This window comes from Athene noctua, chromosome 8 (genome assembly GCF_965140245.1).
Source record: "Athene noctua chromosome 8, bAthNoc1.hap1.1, whole genome shotgun sequence".
NCBI lineage: Eukaryota > Metazoa > Chordata > Aves > Strigiformes > Strigidae > Athene > Athene noctua.
In genome coordinates this window covers 18,377,187-18,392,690 of record NC_134044.1, presented here as the reverse complement: position 1 = coordinate 18,392,690, position 15,504 = coordinate 18,377,187, and the positions used below count along the sequence as shown (strand labels likewise).

The 15,504-nt window shown below is 52.7% G+C and overlaps 1 protein-coding gene across 5 annotated transcripts in view; it reads left to right on the top strand.

Annotated features, from left to right (window-relative positions):
- Nucleotides 1-15,504, top strand: part of RUBCN (rubicon autophagy regulator) — a 32,440-nt gene that overhangs the window by 9,071 nt on the left and 7,865 nt on the right. For 2 of the 5 annotated variants that reach the window (XM_074911802.1, XM_074911798.1), the window contains exons 2-14: nucleotides 2,295-2,448; nucleotides 4,856-4,939; nucleotides 5,867-6,026; nucleotides 6,190-6,296; nucleotides 6,871-7,011; nucleotides 7,230-7,386; nucleotides 7,622-8,170; nucleotides 8,750-8,794; nucleotides 10,623-10,718; nucleotides 10,895-11,010; nucleotides 11,479-11,683; nucleotides 12,055-12,156; nucleotides 12,905-12,979. In XM_074911802.1, coding sequence (XP_074767903.1) covers nucleotides 2,410-2,448; nucleotides 4,856-4,939; nucleotides 5,867-6,026; nucleotides 6,190-6,296; nucleotides 6,871-7,011; nucleotides 7,230-7,386; nucleotides 7,622-8,170; nucleotides 8,750-8,794; nucleotides 10,623-10,718; nucleotides 10,895-11,010; nucleotides 11,479-11,683; nucleotides 12,055-12,156; nucleotides 12,905-12,979 — 1,876 coding nt within the window. In that variant the 5' untranslated portion in view covers nucleotides 2,295-2,409. The remainder of the gene's footprint in view (nucleotides 1-2,294; nucleotides 2,449-4,855; nucleotides 4,940-5,866; nucleotides 6,027-6,189; nucleotides 6,297-6,870; nucleotides 7,012-7,229; nucleotides 7,387-7,621; nucleotides 8,171-8,749; nucleotides 8,795-10,622; nucleotides 10,719-10,894; nucleotides 11,011-11,478; nucleotides 11,684-12,054; nucleotides 12,157-12,904; nucleotides 12,980-15,504) is intronic. The other 3 variants (XM_074911799.1, XM_074911800.1, XM_074911801.1) reach the window with 3 other exon arrangements.

Below are 15,504 nucleotides of genomic sequence, written 5' to 3'. Positions count from 1 at the left end.
TCAGTTTTGGCTATCATTAGGGTCTTGTGCATCCAACTTGTGAACTGCTTTGGGCCAACAAGTCCCATGGGGTCTTTACTGTCTTACAGGGATTTAATTCACTTTGGGTACCTTCTGCATCACCTCTCCAAGGGTGCTTTCATTGTGCTACTCATTTCCTATGTGCTTCTGAGTTCAGTGTTTTAACATTTTGAGGTTATTTTGTTTGAGGATTGCTTAACCTTAGTTTTCCTGTGCTAGGACGGAGCTGTAACTCCAGTCTGTGGGATCCTGGTTTCTTACCAGAGATGCACAACTTATTTATTGAGACTGTTCGTTTGGAAAGGCACAGCTCTGTGTGTCCTACCCCCGCATCCTTGTCCTTATGTGCATCGCCTGCTTTTTATAGCATGAAATAACACAGAAGGGAGTTCCCCTGACTCACTGACTTGTAAGATCAATGTCATGGCTGAGCTTTCACTTGTATCTCCTAACTCTGAATGTTAGAAATATTTTGGGGAGGAGCTGGTGAAGTTTTGAGCTCAGTGGCTGCGGATGCCCTTCGACCGGGGAGTGGCATTGCCAGTCCCCGGTCAAAGAGCATCTGCATCCTTCAGGATAGGGATCGGAAAAGCCCATAAATTCAGAAGAGCTGGATCAGTTTTCTCTGTCTCCCCAAGTCAGACCTCCTTCAGGAAGCTGCCTTTGATTCATTCATATCTGTGCTTTCTTCTTCAGTCTCTCCTGAGATAAAGCCCTAACTGTGCTTTTTAGTCTAAGTACCTCATAAACATATACATACTTCCATATGCATTGTAGCTCTGTTTTAGAGCTCCTGTCCTGTCAGGGTGACAGGCTTTGCTGGTGGGATGGGTTGGTTTCTGCATGGTTTAAGCTTAGGTGGGCACTGAAAGTGATGAGGTTTCTCTGGGGAGACCTCGCAAAGGGAGTGGATGGGAGATTGAAGAAGAGCCAATATTTGACGATCTGCTTGTTCATTTAATCAGTTTGGCAACAACAAACAAGTCTCAAAAGAGAATTTTGGTGAGAAAAGCTTGGTTTTAAATGCCAGGATTTTGTTGGTTTTTAGTGTCCTTCTCTGTGCTGCAGAAGTGTGTGGCCCATACTTTCATCCACAAGGGATGAAAATGGGAGCAGTTTTAAATAATGTTACTTATTTTAAATTTATTTTCCTTTTTTTTCCCTTTTGCTTTGGAAATCCAGTTTGGTTTTGACTGTGGGAAAGATTAACATCTTAAATACTGGCTTGTTTCTTGACAATTGAAAGGTTGGACTTTCATTCTAAGCTGTCACCTTCAGTGCTTTTGTTACAGACCCTGCAGAGGCATATTTTTTTATGTCGTATACCTTTCAACATACATACTGCCTCTGAGAGAGTGGGTCCTATGTGAATACGTGTTTCTGACAGTTGCTGTTCCTCTGGCAACACTGTCAAGTGGCTTGAGTGGGGACCTCAGTCATCCAAAGCTTCCTTCCCCAAAGTTGCTTTTGCATAGGCAAATGATGTTACCTCTCTGCACCGTTACTCCTGCTTTATGGCAGATAATGGTGATTTCCTGCCATATGCAGGGTAGCCGAGGGGGATGATACTGATGAGAAATGCTGTATGAGCTCTAGAATACACCTGCAGTTTGCTAATCTCTGTCCATAACACGATGAATGCTTTTGCAAGAAAGTCAGCTTGCACCTACAGCAGCTCAGGGCCAGAGAGCAGCTGTAAGGATGGAGATGCAGATGAAGAGTTACCAGCCTTGGAGTGGAGCACCTCTGCATCTTGACGGCACTGGAGTGCTCAAGGCAGTGTGCATTGCTTGGGGAGTGCTGCTCTCTGTAAATGCAGATGCAGTGTGGCCAGTGTCTGCTAGATGTGGTGGACATCATGCCGTTGCCTTACAGCTGCTGTACTCCTGACAGGCTGCTGCTCTGAACAGTCTCTGGTAGAGCATGTGAGCGAAGCAAGCAAGGGGCTGGCTGGCAGGATGTCCCCCAGCTTTGTTGGCCCATACTGAATGAGTGGTATATTGCAGGAGCTGTCAGTCTTTGTTGTGGCCGTCTCCTGAGACCACGTTGGTGGTGGCTACCAGTCATCACAAGAATCATTACGATATGGCCTCTTTTCCACAAGCCACTCATGGGAGACCACAGGGAGGTGTAAAGTCCTTTAGCTCACCTTTGCTAGTTTCTGGACCACCAAAGCCTGACCAGATTCTCCTTGGAGAGAGTGCAATGCCATGTTCCTGTTGTGAAGCTCCTTTTGCTGTGTATCGGATGGAGCTTCTTGTCTTCCTCTGCAGGAAGGAGCACTGGAAGCTGCTAGGCAACCTGAAGACCACAGTGGAAGGGTTGGTGTCCACCAGCAACCCGAATGTCTGGTCCAAGTATGGCGGCTTGGAACGGCTCTGCAGAGACATGCACAGCATCCTCTACCACGGGCTCATCCACGACAAGGTAGGGTCCTGTCCTGCCTGCACTGCTGCCTGTCTGTAGCAGCTTCGGTGCCTGTCATGAGCAGGTGGGACAGTCCCGTCTGCTGCAGCTCACTTCAGTGCTCGTGGCACTGAGTGGGTACCACGCTTGTAGCAGTGTGGGAAACTATCGAAGCAGGGACTTGCCAGGCAAATGCTGTGGTTGTCAGGGGAACCTGGATGTGTGTTCATTTTATCTCATCCGCCTTTGATACGTTTTTTCTAAGTACCTGTGCCCCCCACGCTGAGGCCAGCCGCTCTCTCCTTTTTTCCTGCTGCAGCCAAGTGATAAAGTTGCGTTTGCAATGAGTCAGCCTTGTATCGTCTGCACTTGGACAACTCCCCAGTGAGGTCTGGCAAGAGAAACCTCGCATCTTTACTGTTTCTGGTTAGCTGTGTTAATAACTGGAGCTGGCAGCCAAGTCCATGCTCTGCATGAATGGGATCTCTCTTTCCAGGCTCTCGTCGTGCCTTGCAGTTGCTCACCCAGCCATTCCCCCTTCAATGGCTGCCTGGAAGAATTTCTCTTTCCCACTTGTGTGCAGAGGCCTGAAGGTCTCCCCTTCTGCTTGCAATTACCAGCACAATTAATTTACAATAAAAAGTTGAAGCAAGTCTTCAGGGCATGCCTGGGGCAGGCTTCCTGTCAGCAGCTCTGCCACCCAGGAGAAGAGAGTGATGCAGAGGAGCCCCAGGCAGCTTGCATGGGCCAGCTGGGTCCAGGAGCAGGAAAACCACACCTATGCGATGCTGTGCTTGAGCTAATAAACCTCCAGGAAGAGCCAGGCTGGCAGATTGTCCCAGCAGGGTGTTTTTCTCCCTAGATTTATTAAGTTTGCAGTCAGCACTCATTACAGTGCTGCTCTGTTCCCGTTAGTCCCCAGTGGCATGGGGACTTATTTGGGAGATGTGCAGAGAGAGGAGCTACCTTTTACATGTGAGGAGTGCAGTGCTCCCTTCTGATAGATGTGCTATTAATAGGCTTCTGGAATTGAGATTTAAATGATTTATACTTGTCTGTCTGTGGGTAACAGTTCATGCCAGACCTGCAAAGCAGGACGGTGTGTTGCCTTCCTCAATGCTTTTACTGTAGGCGAAGGCAGCTGTTTTTCTTAGAAATGTCTCCCCTGCTTGGGCACGTGTGACACCAGTCAAGCTATAAGAGCTGCAAAGGGAGGCCTGTAAAAATACAGCTTCCTAACAGCAGTTTTTTCATAGTCGCTCCAGTGAAACAATTCCTTTTACTTATTATTTTCTTACCAATTTTTTTCCTACAAGTGGGAGTAAATTTTAAAAAGGTGAAAAAACCCATATGTACATGTTAAGAGAACCAGGGTAAGAGGTTTTTAAACTTTTAAGTGAATTTTATTTATTTGTCTAGAAAACACCAATTCAATCTAGAGGACTAAAATTGCCATGTTAGTTCTCTAGTCTTAAAAAAACAAACCAACACCCCCCCCCCCCCAACAAATAAACCACAAAACAGAACCCATTCCTCTGACACTTGTGAAAGAGGAAATAGAGATGGAGGAGAAAAAAAATCAGCTTTTTGGTGAAGAGACACATTTTGGGGCTGTGTTTACACCCGATAGGGTGGTGAGGGAAACAGCAATGCTGCTGCAGTTCCTCTTTAATGGGAAGAGTAACTAAGGACAAAACAACTCATTGTCTGAATAAAGCTGAGGCAAACACAGCAGCTGGTAGAAATGCAATGCCAGATTTCTCACCTGGGGTGCTCGGCTGTGCTGGTGTCCTTGGTGGTGGCTTGCATCGCAAGGCAGCAATGGTTGCTGGTTTTGCTGGGATGTGTTTCCACATTGCCCTTCGTGTCCCCTCACTGAGGTCTAACTCTGCAATGCTGAGGCATCAGGACTTTCCTCCAGGTCCTGCTCTGGCAGGAAGGGGAATGGTAATGTGGGAACTTGGTCAGCCTTGAACTTGTCATACCTGTGGTTGGCCTTTAAGATCCTTATCGCACTGCAGCAGGGATGTGAGCCCTTCAGTGCCATATCTTGTCCCTGGCCCAAGACCTCTCCTGTCTCCATGGTGTGAGGGACTGCAGTCTTACCTGGTGGAAAGCTTGAGGGGTCTGTTGTCTGGTCATTTGTGGGCTGACCACAACTGAGAGGTCACCATGGGAGGGGCAGGAAACATCTAGATCAAGCTAGTGTTTTTTGACTTGATCCCTTGATCTACAAAACTGTGTTATAGTTATACACTTGCATTGTTCCTCTTTTGTAGAGCAGTGCTGCTCTTCATCTGTCTTATTTTCTGGCCCACCTTGCCAGGGTTAGGGGCTCTCCAGTCACGGTAGCATGGGGCTAATGTGGGATGTTGTCATTTAACTGGGATGTGAGTGGTGGTATCTTAACTGCCCCTGTCCTGGGCAGGTGTGCTGCAGGCAGAAGGATTACTGGCAGTTTGTGAAGGACATTCGCTGGCTGAGTCCTGGCTCTGCTCATCACCTGGAGAAGGTGGGTTCTTGGGGTGGCCTTGTGTGCCCAGCAGGGAGGGGAGAGGGCAGCTGGGCTGTGATCCTCACCGGTGGGATAGCAGTGCCTTGGCTGTTGGCCTGCCGTGGGTAAAACAGCTCCATGGCTTGTGGAGGCTGAAGCAGACGCGTGTTTATGCACAAGCGACATCCTGGGAACTCGTCGTGGCTTGGGCTGAGACAATTGACTGTTTATTTCTCCCAGGCCAGTCTCCAGCTCGGCTCGGCTGGGTGCAGTGGGCATCACCAAGGGAACCGGCACAAGCAGTGCTTGTGTGTCTGCAGGGGTGATTCATGCATCTGTGCAAATCTCTGAAAGCCTGGGCTGTCCCCTTTCTGGGTTGTGCCTTGACCATGCATTTGGTTCTCCCGTTGCTGGCTTGTGCTGACTGCTGGCACACAGGGGTGCTCCTGGTCCTCGGCTGCCCCATGCTGACATCTGTGGTCCCCATGGGTGCAAGGGGCTGAGCACTGGTGGTCCCTATGCCCAGCCTGCTGCTGGGGGGACGTGGGGTGTGACTTCAGTCCAGCTCTTCAGGCTGCAGCTGCTCAGGCGTTGCTGTAACCTTCCCCAGTTAATGTGTCAGCAAGAACATGACTGTCACCCCCAGGGTTGGTTTGGATTTGGGACTGTGGGGTCCTTCCAGGTCAGGGGCGTGGCAGATGAATAGGAGAGCATGCAAGAGAAATTCATAGGGCTGGTGGCTGTCGGAGGACTTTGGTTGCTGTCTGACCTTTGAAGTGTTGTTCCTCCCTGGCACTTTTGCTTCCTTGGTGACTGGGGAGCTGCTGGGATGTGTCCTTGTTCCCGCACTGGAAAGCTGCTGTTATCAAAGGGACCAAAGCTGTGTGGTGTAACAGCCCCTGCTTGCCTGTATGTGCCTTAACATGTCCCTGGCATCCTTTCCAGTTCATCAGCCTCCAGGAGAGTGGCCAGCCTGACCCAGAGGGCCTAGGGGACCAGGCCATCGCGCAGCTGTGGCTGCAACACAGCCTGCAGTGCCACTGCCTGTCGGCGCAGCTGAGACCACTCCTGGGGAACCGGCAGTACATCAGGAAATTCTATGCAGGTAAAGAGAAAGGGACCTTTTCCTTATTAGGAAAATATCTAGCTGGTGGCATTTCCAAGCTGTGTGGGAGTGAGTGGGACAGCAGAAGAGGTGAGAGCAGCCAGTGCTGTCAAACCACACAGATGAGAGCGACCCACCCCAAGCAGCAGTTTTCTCTCCCCAGACACCGCCTTCCTGCTCAGTGATGCCCATGTCACGGCCATGCTGCAGTGCCTGGAGGCTGTTGAGCAGAACAACCCCAGGCTTCTGGCTCAGATCGACACCTCCATGGTGAGTTGATATCCTGGCATTTCCATCTGGCTCTCCCCAGACACTGGCTGGCTGTGACTGCTTGTGCAAGGTCTCGTTCAGGGCACACAGAGCTCTTGGACAAGGGGCTGGACTTGGAAGTAGCAAAAGGAGCTCCAAGGGGGGGATAGCCATGAACTGGTCCCTGTGCTGCCTGAGTGAGCCTGGCAGGGCTTGTGGTGGGGGACATGTCTCTGTGGAGCCTGTAGTATAAGGTACCTTGCTTTTGGCTGGCATTGAAGATTTGAGCGTGGAGACCTGAGGACCAGTTCGTTGTAAGAGGCACCTCTAAAGCTCTCTCCAACAGTCCCAGGCTTCAGGGCCAGCAAGCAGATCTGCCTGGTCATGAGGGACAGCCACCCTCAGAGGGAATGAGCAGCACCCCAGGACACCTGGGTCCCCACTCCTGCTGGTGACGCCAGTGACCCTCCTGTGCAGCCCTGTGCCAGCTGCTCCCTCCCAAGAGGAGGGGAACAGTGGGTGCTTTCTTTGCACAGAGCTCCCCAGAGAAGAGCAATCAATGAGGCTTCATTAAATGAGGGCTGTGTTCTTTCAGCTGGCTGGTACGTCACTGCCATCCCTGTGCACGTCAGGCCCTTCTGCTGGGACAAGAGAGATGTGTGACCACGACAGTGAAGGACACGAGAGCCGTCTGCCTGGGGCGCTGGGCTGCCTGGATCATTTCACTGAGAGCCTGGTAATTTCCCGACGGGAGCCTGCTGTGTAACTGTGAACAAAGAGCTGCTTCCCTTCTCTACTGCTACGTTTTTCCCTCCCCATCCTCCTGCCCCCTGGGCTGCTGCATCCTTTGCTGGCTGGTGACCAAGCCCTCGCAGATCGATTCCTTTCCGTTGCTGCTCCTTTGACGTGTAGCCCTGTAAATGCTGATTTATTAATGATGCCACTTCTCTTCAGCTTACGAGGAAGAGTGATGGTCCACCTCCAGTGACCAAGAGTCAGAGCCTGACTGCCCTCCCCGCGACCCCGTACGTCCCAGCTGCAGGCTGCGCACAGCAGCGGTGCTTTGGGTCCTTCTCTGGCCTCCACCATCCAGCCTCCTCTGGCCTCTCAGGTAACAAAGGTGGGCTAGGAAGCTCAGGATAGACCCAGAAAAGACTTTGCCTTTTTTTCTGCTCTTGGATTCGTTGTGTGGATGGGTGCAAGAAGGATATCTGCCCATGGTGGGAGGGAGATCCTTGGCCTTTGCTCGTGCTGGTGGGCATGCTGGTGTGAAGTCACAAACTTAGCGCCGTAGGGTGGTCTGTTTGTGCCAGAGTGTGTGACATCCTGCTTCTGCCTCTATCCAGACAGGAGACCAGCGAGCTCCTTTGTCAGCTCCAGCGCCAGCCAGCCCCAGGAGCACTGCCCATCCACCCGGTCCTTCTCCTTCAGTGAGGGCAGGTCCCCGCTGGAGCAACCCGGCTCTGTAACCCGCTTCCACATGCCCTCACCCAAAGACCCCTTCTCTCCAGGCAGCGAGATGAGCTCCAGCACCACCAGCCAGAGCGAGGACACTTGGACGGGGAGTCAGGAAGATCCGCAGAGTGATGTTAATGACGGGCCAGAGTACCTGGCCATCGGGAACTTGGGGCGCCGGGGCCGGGCATGCAGCAGTGCCAGCACCAACAGCACCAAGAGCAGTAGCTCCAAACTCTTCTCCTCCAGCAGCTCCCAGAAGCTGGACTCGGTCTCATCACTGGGGGAGCAGGGGGCAAGTGGAGGTGGAAGCAGGGGCCTGAGCCTGTTGCGCCGGTCCAGCTTCTCAGAGGGACAGTCATCAGCTCCGCAGGGCATCCTCAAAAAGAGCCATATGCGCTCTCACTCCGACACCAATGTGGCTTCGGGGAAATTGCATGGTAATGGGGCAGCTTTTCTGGGATGGCTTTGGGATGTGGGAGTCCCTGGCACTGGGAGGCTGATGCTGGCCACCTCTTTGATTCCATGGATTGGATTGGCAAGGGGAACAGTGGGTGAGCCGTTGGGAAATTTGGCCTTTGCCCTTAGCTTTCCTGCTCCGCACTGGAGGGATGGGCTGACACTTTGCTTCCCAGAATGCTCTGGGACTGTCTGTTATTGGTATTGGCAGCTTTTACCAAAAACTTAGAAAATGGCAGCAATGCTGTGGCATTAGCTGTCCTGCTTCCCCACTGGCCTTGCCTGGCTGGGGCATAGAGCCATGGCAGGGCACTGGACTGGGGCTTGGGCTCATCCTACTGGTAGGATGTCATCGTACTGGTAACCTGCTGGGTCCTCCTGTGCTCTTGAGTGGGTGAATGCATGGTGGGGGGAGTGGGCTGTGAGGGGACAACCAGTTTGTGGGAGTCTGCCCCACCGGTGCTGCCTTCTTGGGAGAAGTGGAGGTCCTTGATGAGTAGTAATTGGTCTGTCTCTCTTTTTCTCTCCCTTAATGCTGCCCTCCTCCTCTGTCTGCCCAGGAGGCCTCAGGGATATCACCATTATAATAGAAGATCCAGTGGCAGGTTTGGGAGCCAGTATAACAGCCCTTCATTAGTGATCATGGCATCAATTTCAGGATTTCCATCAACCCATTAGTGTCCATTTAGAAAACAAAAAAATTCTTTCTTCCCTGTGTCCCAGCTGGCGCTTGGGAGCGTGATCAGGTTTATGCATGCAACCTGACTGAAGATCCCAGCTTAGTTTTTTGAAGCAGTGAACTAGACCCAGAAGGTGCCCAGCTCCCCTGCATGGCGTCGGAGAACACTGGCCACTGAGTCCCTGAGCTGCATCCCCTGCCCTTCCCTCCACCCTGCTGCCTCAGGAGCCAGGAGAGGTTTCATCTCTCACCTAGCAAATAAGGGGTGGTAGCTAAGCAGGCGAGAGCTTGCTCACGCAAGATTAGTGGATCTGTGGTATGGGGAGGTTTGATGGCTGAGTTCAGCCACGTCTCAGCCAGCTGTGCTTGCACCCACAGCCAGGACTCCTAGGTGCTCTTCTTGGCTCAGGGCACATTTCCTCCTGAGCAGATCTGCTGAGGTGCTGCCATCCCTTTGCCCCACGTGCAGAAAGTATCAGCAGCTCAGAAAAATGGACTGTTTTCTTTTGCATCCATTGAACAGCAGCACTGGGTTTGTCAAGCTGCCATCTGGGTGCTGAGAAGGCTCCATCATGGAGGTAGTGGGTGTTCAGGCAGACGTGTCCAGCTCCAGCAGAGGATGCCACTCACTTTACCCTTCAGCAGTAGGCTCTTCTGTACCTCAAGCTGGTGATTGTGAAGTGGTTTCTATGCTGGTTTCCAGCAGGTTGCTGCCAGGCTGCAGCAGTTAGCTGTGAGAGCATCCCACCCTGATGGGTGTCCCTTGTCACACAGCCTGTGGGGTGGGTTGGTTGCGAGCCCCATCTTAGTGGCTGCTGCTTCACGGTCCTGGCAGGGAGATGCTGGTGTTGGTGGGCTCAGGAGCCTCCAGTCATATCAGGGTTACAGCACAAAGCAGAGAGCAAAGAGGAGTAGGAGGTTGAGGGGATGGGGTGGCCCTCTGTTGTGCTCGGGATGTCGGGATGTCAGCCGGCACCTGCCCTGTGTCCACACCTGTCCTACTCCAGTCGGGGTGTTTTCAGTCTCCTTCAGCAGTCCTCTGTCACCCAGCTGCTCAGTCCACACGCTCCCTGGGGCCGTGGCTCTCCGTAGAGCACCATCCGTTGTTGGTCTCCAGTCAGGCCAGTTCTGGGCAGTCCCCGCTGGCTCAGCCTGGCTGGGATTGCACCACAGTGCGTGCGTGGGGCAGAGCCCTGCCCACAACGTGTGTAGGTCACCTTGAGCGTTTCAGCCCAGGCTTCAGGGTTGTGTGTGGGGAATGCTGCCTTCTAGCTGAGCAAGAGCATGTCCTCCAGATGCCTCCTTCCGCTGTTGTCCAGCCTGCTTTGCAGGGCTGGGAGCCCCACAGATCCCTTGATTGCTCAGGTTTCCTCTTGTTTCCTGACTCTGACCTGGGGGATGACTTCCCTCAGAGATGTTCCAGCAGGAAAGAGGGGCTGGCAGGTGTGCTTGTTGGAGCCTGTTGTGTCCCCCAGCTCTGTTAGGAGGTAAAGAGAGGAAGACTCGGGACTCAACTGCTCCGTGGCTCTCAGGAGCTTTTCTCCTTTCCCCTTCTCCTCTCCTGCCTGAAATGACCTTCAAGTTTTGTCCCCTCCTGGGCTTGCCCTCAGCTGTGGCATGGAGCAGGAAGACGTCCCTCCTTGCTTTCCATTTGTGCCTGCTCGTGTGATGTAGAGCCCCTTTCATTTCACCCTGTGCAGTGGCTGGGTGCTTCTTGGATACTGATGTGTGTCTGGTGTCATCTTCCCTTCCAGAGTCCCATGGTGATTCCAGTGGAGGGACAGGGCCGGTCTCTGCTTCCACCCAGAGCAGTGAACTGAGCACTCCCAACTCCCTCTACATGGAGTACGGTGAGTACAGCCACCCTCAGCGGGGACGCTCGCTCCTGGTCAGGCTCCTCCATCAGCTGCAGTGGCCTCAGCCTCCAGCACCTGATTGTGAGATGCTGGTTGGGCACTGGCTGGACTCGTTAGCATGGGTGTAGCAGCAGGTCCCTCCCTCATACCTTTGCCTCTTGCTTTTCTAGACTCTGGACAGTACCTGAGCTCAGGGGAAGGGATGTTCAGAAGACCCTCGGAAGGGCAGTCCCTTATCAGCTACCTCTCTGAGCAGGACTTTGGCAGCTGTGCAGACCTGGAGAAGGTGAGGGAGGCAGCAGCAGCCTGTGTGCGTTGGAGAATGTATCTTACTGCAGGTTCAGTGATACTTCCCTCTGTGGGAAAGATGATCCCATAGTATTTCCTGCTACAGAGCTATGTGCAACTTGACTTCCTCAGTGGTGTCTGGCAGCCGGGATCTGCCCATTCAGCATATACACAGCAGCTTTGCAACATGTTAGGGCTGCTAAGGGACATGTGCTGACTCCCCAGAGTGGATGTGTTGCACATCCTCTTCATAGGATTCCCCTTGTGTTTTGGAGTATTCTGGTGTCCCAGAAGTTTCTAGGTCCTCAGAGAAGAGTCAGGTTTTATGGGGTCAATAGCTATTAAGGACTTTCTACCACCTTCCATGAATAATGTCATTCCTGTCACAGGTGGGGAACAAAATTTTACCAAATCTTTCTAGATTCTCCATGGTATAACCTTGAATGCTTTTGCTCTTGCCTTGCAGGAGAATGCCCACTTCAGCATTTCAGAGTCCCTGATAGCTGCCATTGAGCTGATGAAATGCAACATGATGAGCCGGCAGCTGGAGGAGGAGGAGGAAGAAGACAGTGACAAGGAGATCCAGGAGCTTAAACAAAAGATTCGCATTCGGCGCCAGCAAATCCGCACGAGGCACCTGTTCCCTACCTGCCAGGAGATGGGCTCAGACAGTGGGTGATGTGCTTTGGATTCATCAGCTAGTGCAATGCGGGGTTTCTGTCTGTTGCCTATCCTTATAGCACTGGGCCTTCCTGCCTGTTCTTTGGAAACAATCATATTGCTACTAAGGTGCTGCAGCGATTTGTGAAAATCTGCTGCTATTGAAAACTATAATGGGGCTGATACTGTACACTGATAACACTTGTGTGCTGCTGGCACTGAGTCATGGAATGTAATTTCATTTTGAACCCATAGTGTTTTCCATCCTTGACCTCCATCCCTCTTCGCCCTGGCCATACCTGACTATCAGCTTCTTCCTTAGCTGTCAGTGGCCTTTCAGACCACTTCCACTGATGGCCTGGCTGTGTTGCATTTCTCTCAGGTCTTGTGGCGACAGACAGTGGCTCCCAGTTTAGCTCCCACGGCTCCATGCGGCTCTCTGACTCAGGCTCTGTAGAGGATGTGGAAGAGTACGAGATCCGAGGTAGGAGGGAATAGCTGGCTTGGTTTCTTCCATAGACAAACTTCTTGGTGTAGCTGTGTTGAGGACCGTCCCACTGAAGAAGACTGCGTCCCTCTGGCCTTCAGGATGGCTTTTCCCAAACAAATGGCTGAATTCTGAGCATGAGCAGAGCAACCAGTTTCCCCTTATGTGGTGGCATGACTTTGCTTTGAAATCCTCTGAAACCCTCTACCATTCAGTGCTTCTGGCTGATAGGTGGTTTCCATTTCACTGGCTGGTCCACATAGCTAGAGAGAGGCAGGAGAGCTGCCATCTTGCTCTCCCCCACCCCAGAGATGTAGCTCTGACCACTTATCTCGTGGGTGGCAGTGGTGGGTGCTGGTCACGTCCTGACCTGTATGTAATACCTGTAGTCTCTGCTCCTGGCAGCTTGGGTGGCTGAGCTTATCACCCACAGGAGACCTGGCTGGGTCCCTGGGTGTCCCTTTCCTTCAGAGCCTTGTTCATCCAGCGGTACCTCAGTCTTGCTGACTTTAAAAAGAAGATGGAGCAATCTAGTCTCCAACTATAAACTTCTTGTCTCTTGACTGTTGACAGCAAAGCCCTCCTTTTAGTCCTCACTGGCTAGATTTTGGGCTCAGTTTTGAAGCCCGTAGAGGGGTGTGTGAATTCAGTTCTGGGCTTCTCTCGTGTGAGTGCTGCTCTTGTATTATGCCCTTTCTGGCTGAAGCACTGAAGTCAACTGTTTTGTCATCACCATGTTATACAGATGGTAACGATGGATCTAACCTGATTCAAATGTCCAAGAACGGCCTCTCAGTGTCAATGGCTTCCTTGTTCTCAGGTAGTACCCTGCAGTGCTCCCCTGCAGCACGCGTGCGTGTGTGTGCAAGGTGTGTGTGTGTGTGTGTGCACGTGCACACTTCTCAGAAATCTGCCTGATTTGGGAACTGTGAAACGTATCGTCCAGCCGCCAGCAAGAAAAGCCATGGCAGCATGATACGGCAGGATGGAGCAGAGGCAGAGGAGCTCTGCTGTGGGCTCCATCCCCTGAGGCATTTTGCTGTGCAGTATTTCGGATACGCCAAACGTGCCAGCTGTGGTGAAGACCTGTCTTGCCTGGGGTAGGGCTTGGCAGGGTGATGGCACAGCTTTGTGGCTCTGTAGCTGCTGAAGGCTGAGCCTGAGCTGGATGAGAGCAGAGTCCTCTACAGTATGGGACCAGGTCTCCATCCCAGGTGCCTTGGGGAGTGTTGTCCTGCTTGACTTGGCAGAGCTGGTGTGCCATAGCTCTGATCTGAACCATGGCCAACCCTTCCCATCCTGTTCAGACTTGAATTGGAGAAGAATCCTTCCAGAAGGAAGTCCTGGAGGGAGAATTAGTGAGAGCAGACAGGGCACAGGCAGTTTGTTCATACTGGAGGCCCTGGGCACCAGGATCACATGCAGCCAGGTCTTGCTTAGTGTTTTTATTGTTTACAGTATTAGTAGATAATCCTTCCAATCTGCTGGCTGCATTTAAATAACCTTCATGTGCTCCCTGTTTGCTTTAGCAAGGGAACAGCCTACATGGGCTGCTGCTGATCTCTCCTGTCAGGTGTTTGGTGCCAGTGCGTTGCTCCTGCCTGAGATGCTGGTGCTCAGAGCTTCCCCATCAGCCCTGCTATGTCCTGTGTTTACAGCCCAGGGGTTTATTTCAGGGGGCCTCATCCTGGCCTAAAGCTGGCATATAGGGGCTGGGGTGACATCCTTGGGTTTGGGGACTGTTCGTGAGCCTCCTGGGGACTGTCACCTGGTGATACAACTGGCAGCAGAGGCGTTTTGGGCAGTTAATGAGGCTTTTGGGGAGTGTCTGCAGTTAAAGTTGGGAAGCAACCGGTGTCAGGATCCCAGGGCTAGCCCCCATGGGAGCCTAAGGTCAGATTTGTCTCCCTTTGCCATCCCTGAGACGATGCCAATGCCTGAGTGTGCCGGCTCTGCCTCCCCATAATACACTGTCCTGCGTGTGCCCCACTGTTTGCTCATGTTCATCGTAGTGTAGGACCATGCGGCACCTTCCTGCGCAGAGCTGAAGGCACCAGAGCATGGCAGGTATGTCTGGCCGGTGCCCTGTGTGGTTGGGAGGCCATGTGTACGTGAATTCCCTGTTTTCTGCAGCTAGAATTCTGTTCGCATGTTGTAGATACGCAGGTTCTTAGCATTAGGATGCTTTCCTGTGCCTGTTTCTAGCAATGGATGTCAAACAAGGAGGGTCAAGCATCCATCCTGAACTCCACTAGCGTGAGTGTGTAAATTTATGGGCAGGACTGGGACTTGCTTCCCTTGCTGCCAGGGTGGCTCCACTCTTCCTAGGAGGGGCTCAGGGGTGGCACTTCGCTCAGCCGGGCTGTGATTCCCTTGGCCTCGATGTGCAGGTGGTGGCTGACTGGCATCAGATGGCCTCTGTGCAGGTCTGTGTAGCAGACCTGCTTGGGGTGGAGCAAGGGCCCCGAGCTGTGCCTCCCCTAGCCAGGCACTGGGCCACTGGGTCAGGGGGAGCTGCAAGCCTGTGTTTGGGGCTTGTGTGGGCACTGTGGACCCCGTTCCTAGAGTTTCCCAGAGGTACAAAGCAGGAGACCTGCTGGGCTGAAGGTTGTGGCACTGGCCTCTCTTCTGTCCTGACCTGTAGTACTTTCCCCTTGCATGCCCTCCTCCCCTTTGCTGGGATTCTGTCTGCAATGAAGCAGCATTTCTGCCTGCCTTGTACTGCTGGAAGAGTCTCCTGTCCCAGGGTCCTTTCACCACTGAGATGAATTCTCTGTCAGGATTTAAGCTGCTGGATTGAAAGAAAGATGAGTTATGAAGTTACCACTGGGTACTGCCTGGTACCCGAGACTGGCACCGAGGAGGGATGTGGGGCAGCCCCGGGCTGTTGCGGAGCTGATGGAGGGCTGGAGGGAGCAGGACCACAGTGTCCTGTACTGTATTTTGGACCCCTCCCTGCTTGGGAGTTGGGTCTGTGGCCTCTGCAGAGGGCTGGCCCCCATGGCTGCTGGCCCGCTCTCTGCACGGATGCTGACGTGTCTCTGTGTGCTGGGCTTAGGCTGCCAGCCCCGCTGTGCAGTCACTGACAAGCTGTGGCATGGCCACTGTCTGATCCTACAGGTTGTGGTCAGGTAGAGAGAAGGGCTCTGCATCCCATTGCTAATCCCCTGCAGCATCTATACTGCGTGTAGCAACCTACTAAACTTTCTTGCTAACCTTTCTGTCCTGCCCTCTTAGCTCCTGTGTGTGTACTGTTTCAGGCCTTGTCACTGCTAGGACTTGGTGGATGACCTGTATCAGCAGCCACTTGTCTCCCCCAAGCCCCAAGCTCACAGTTTTCACAGC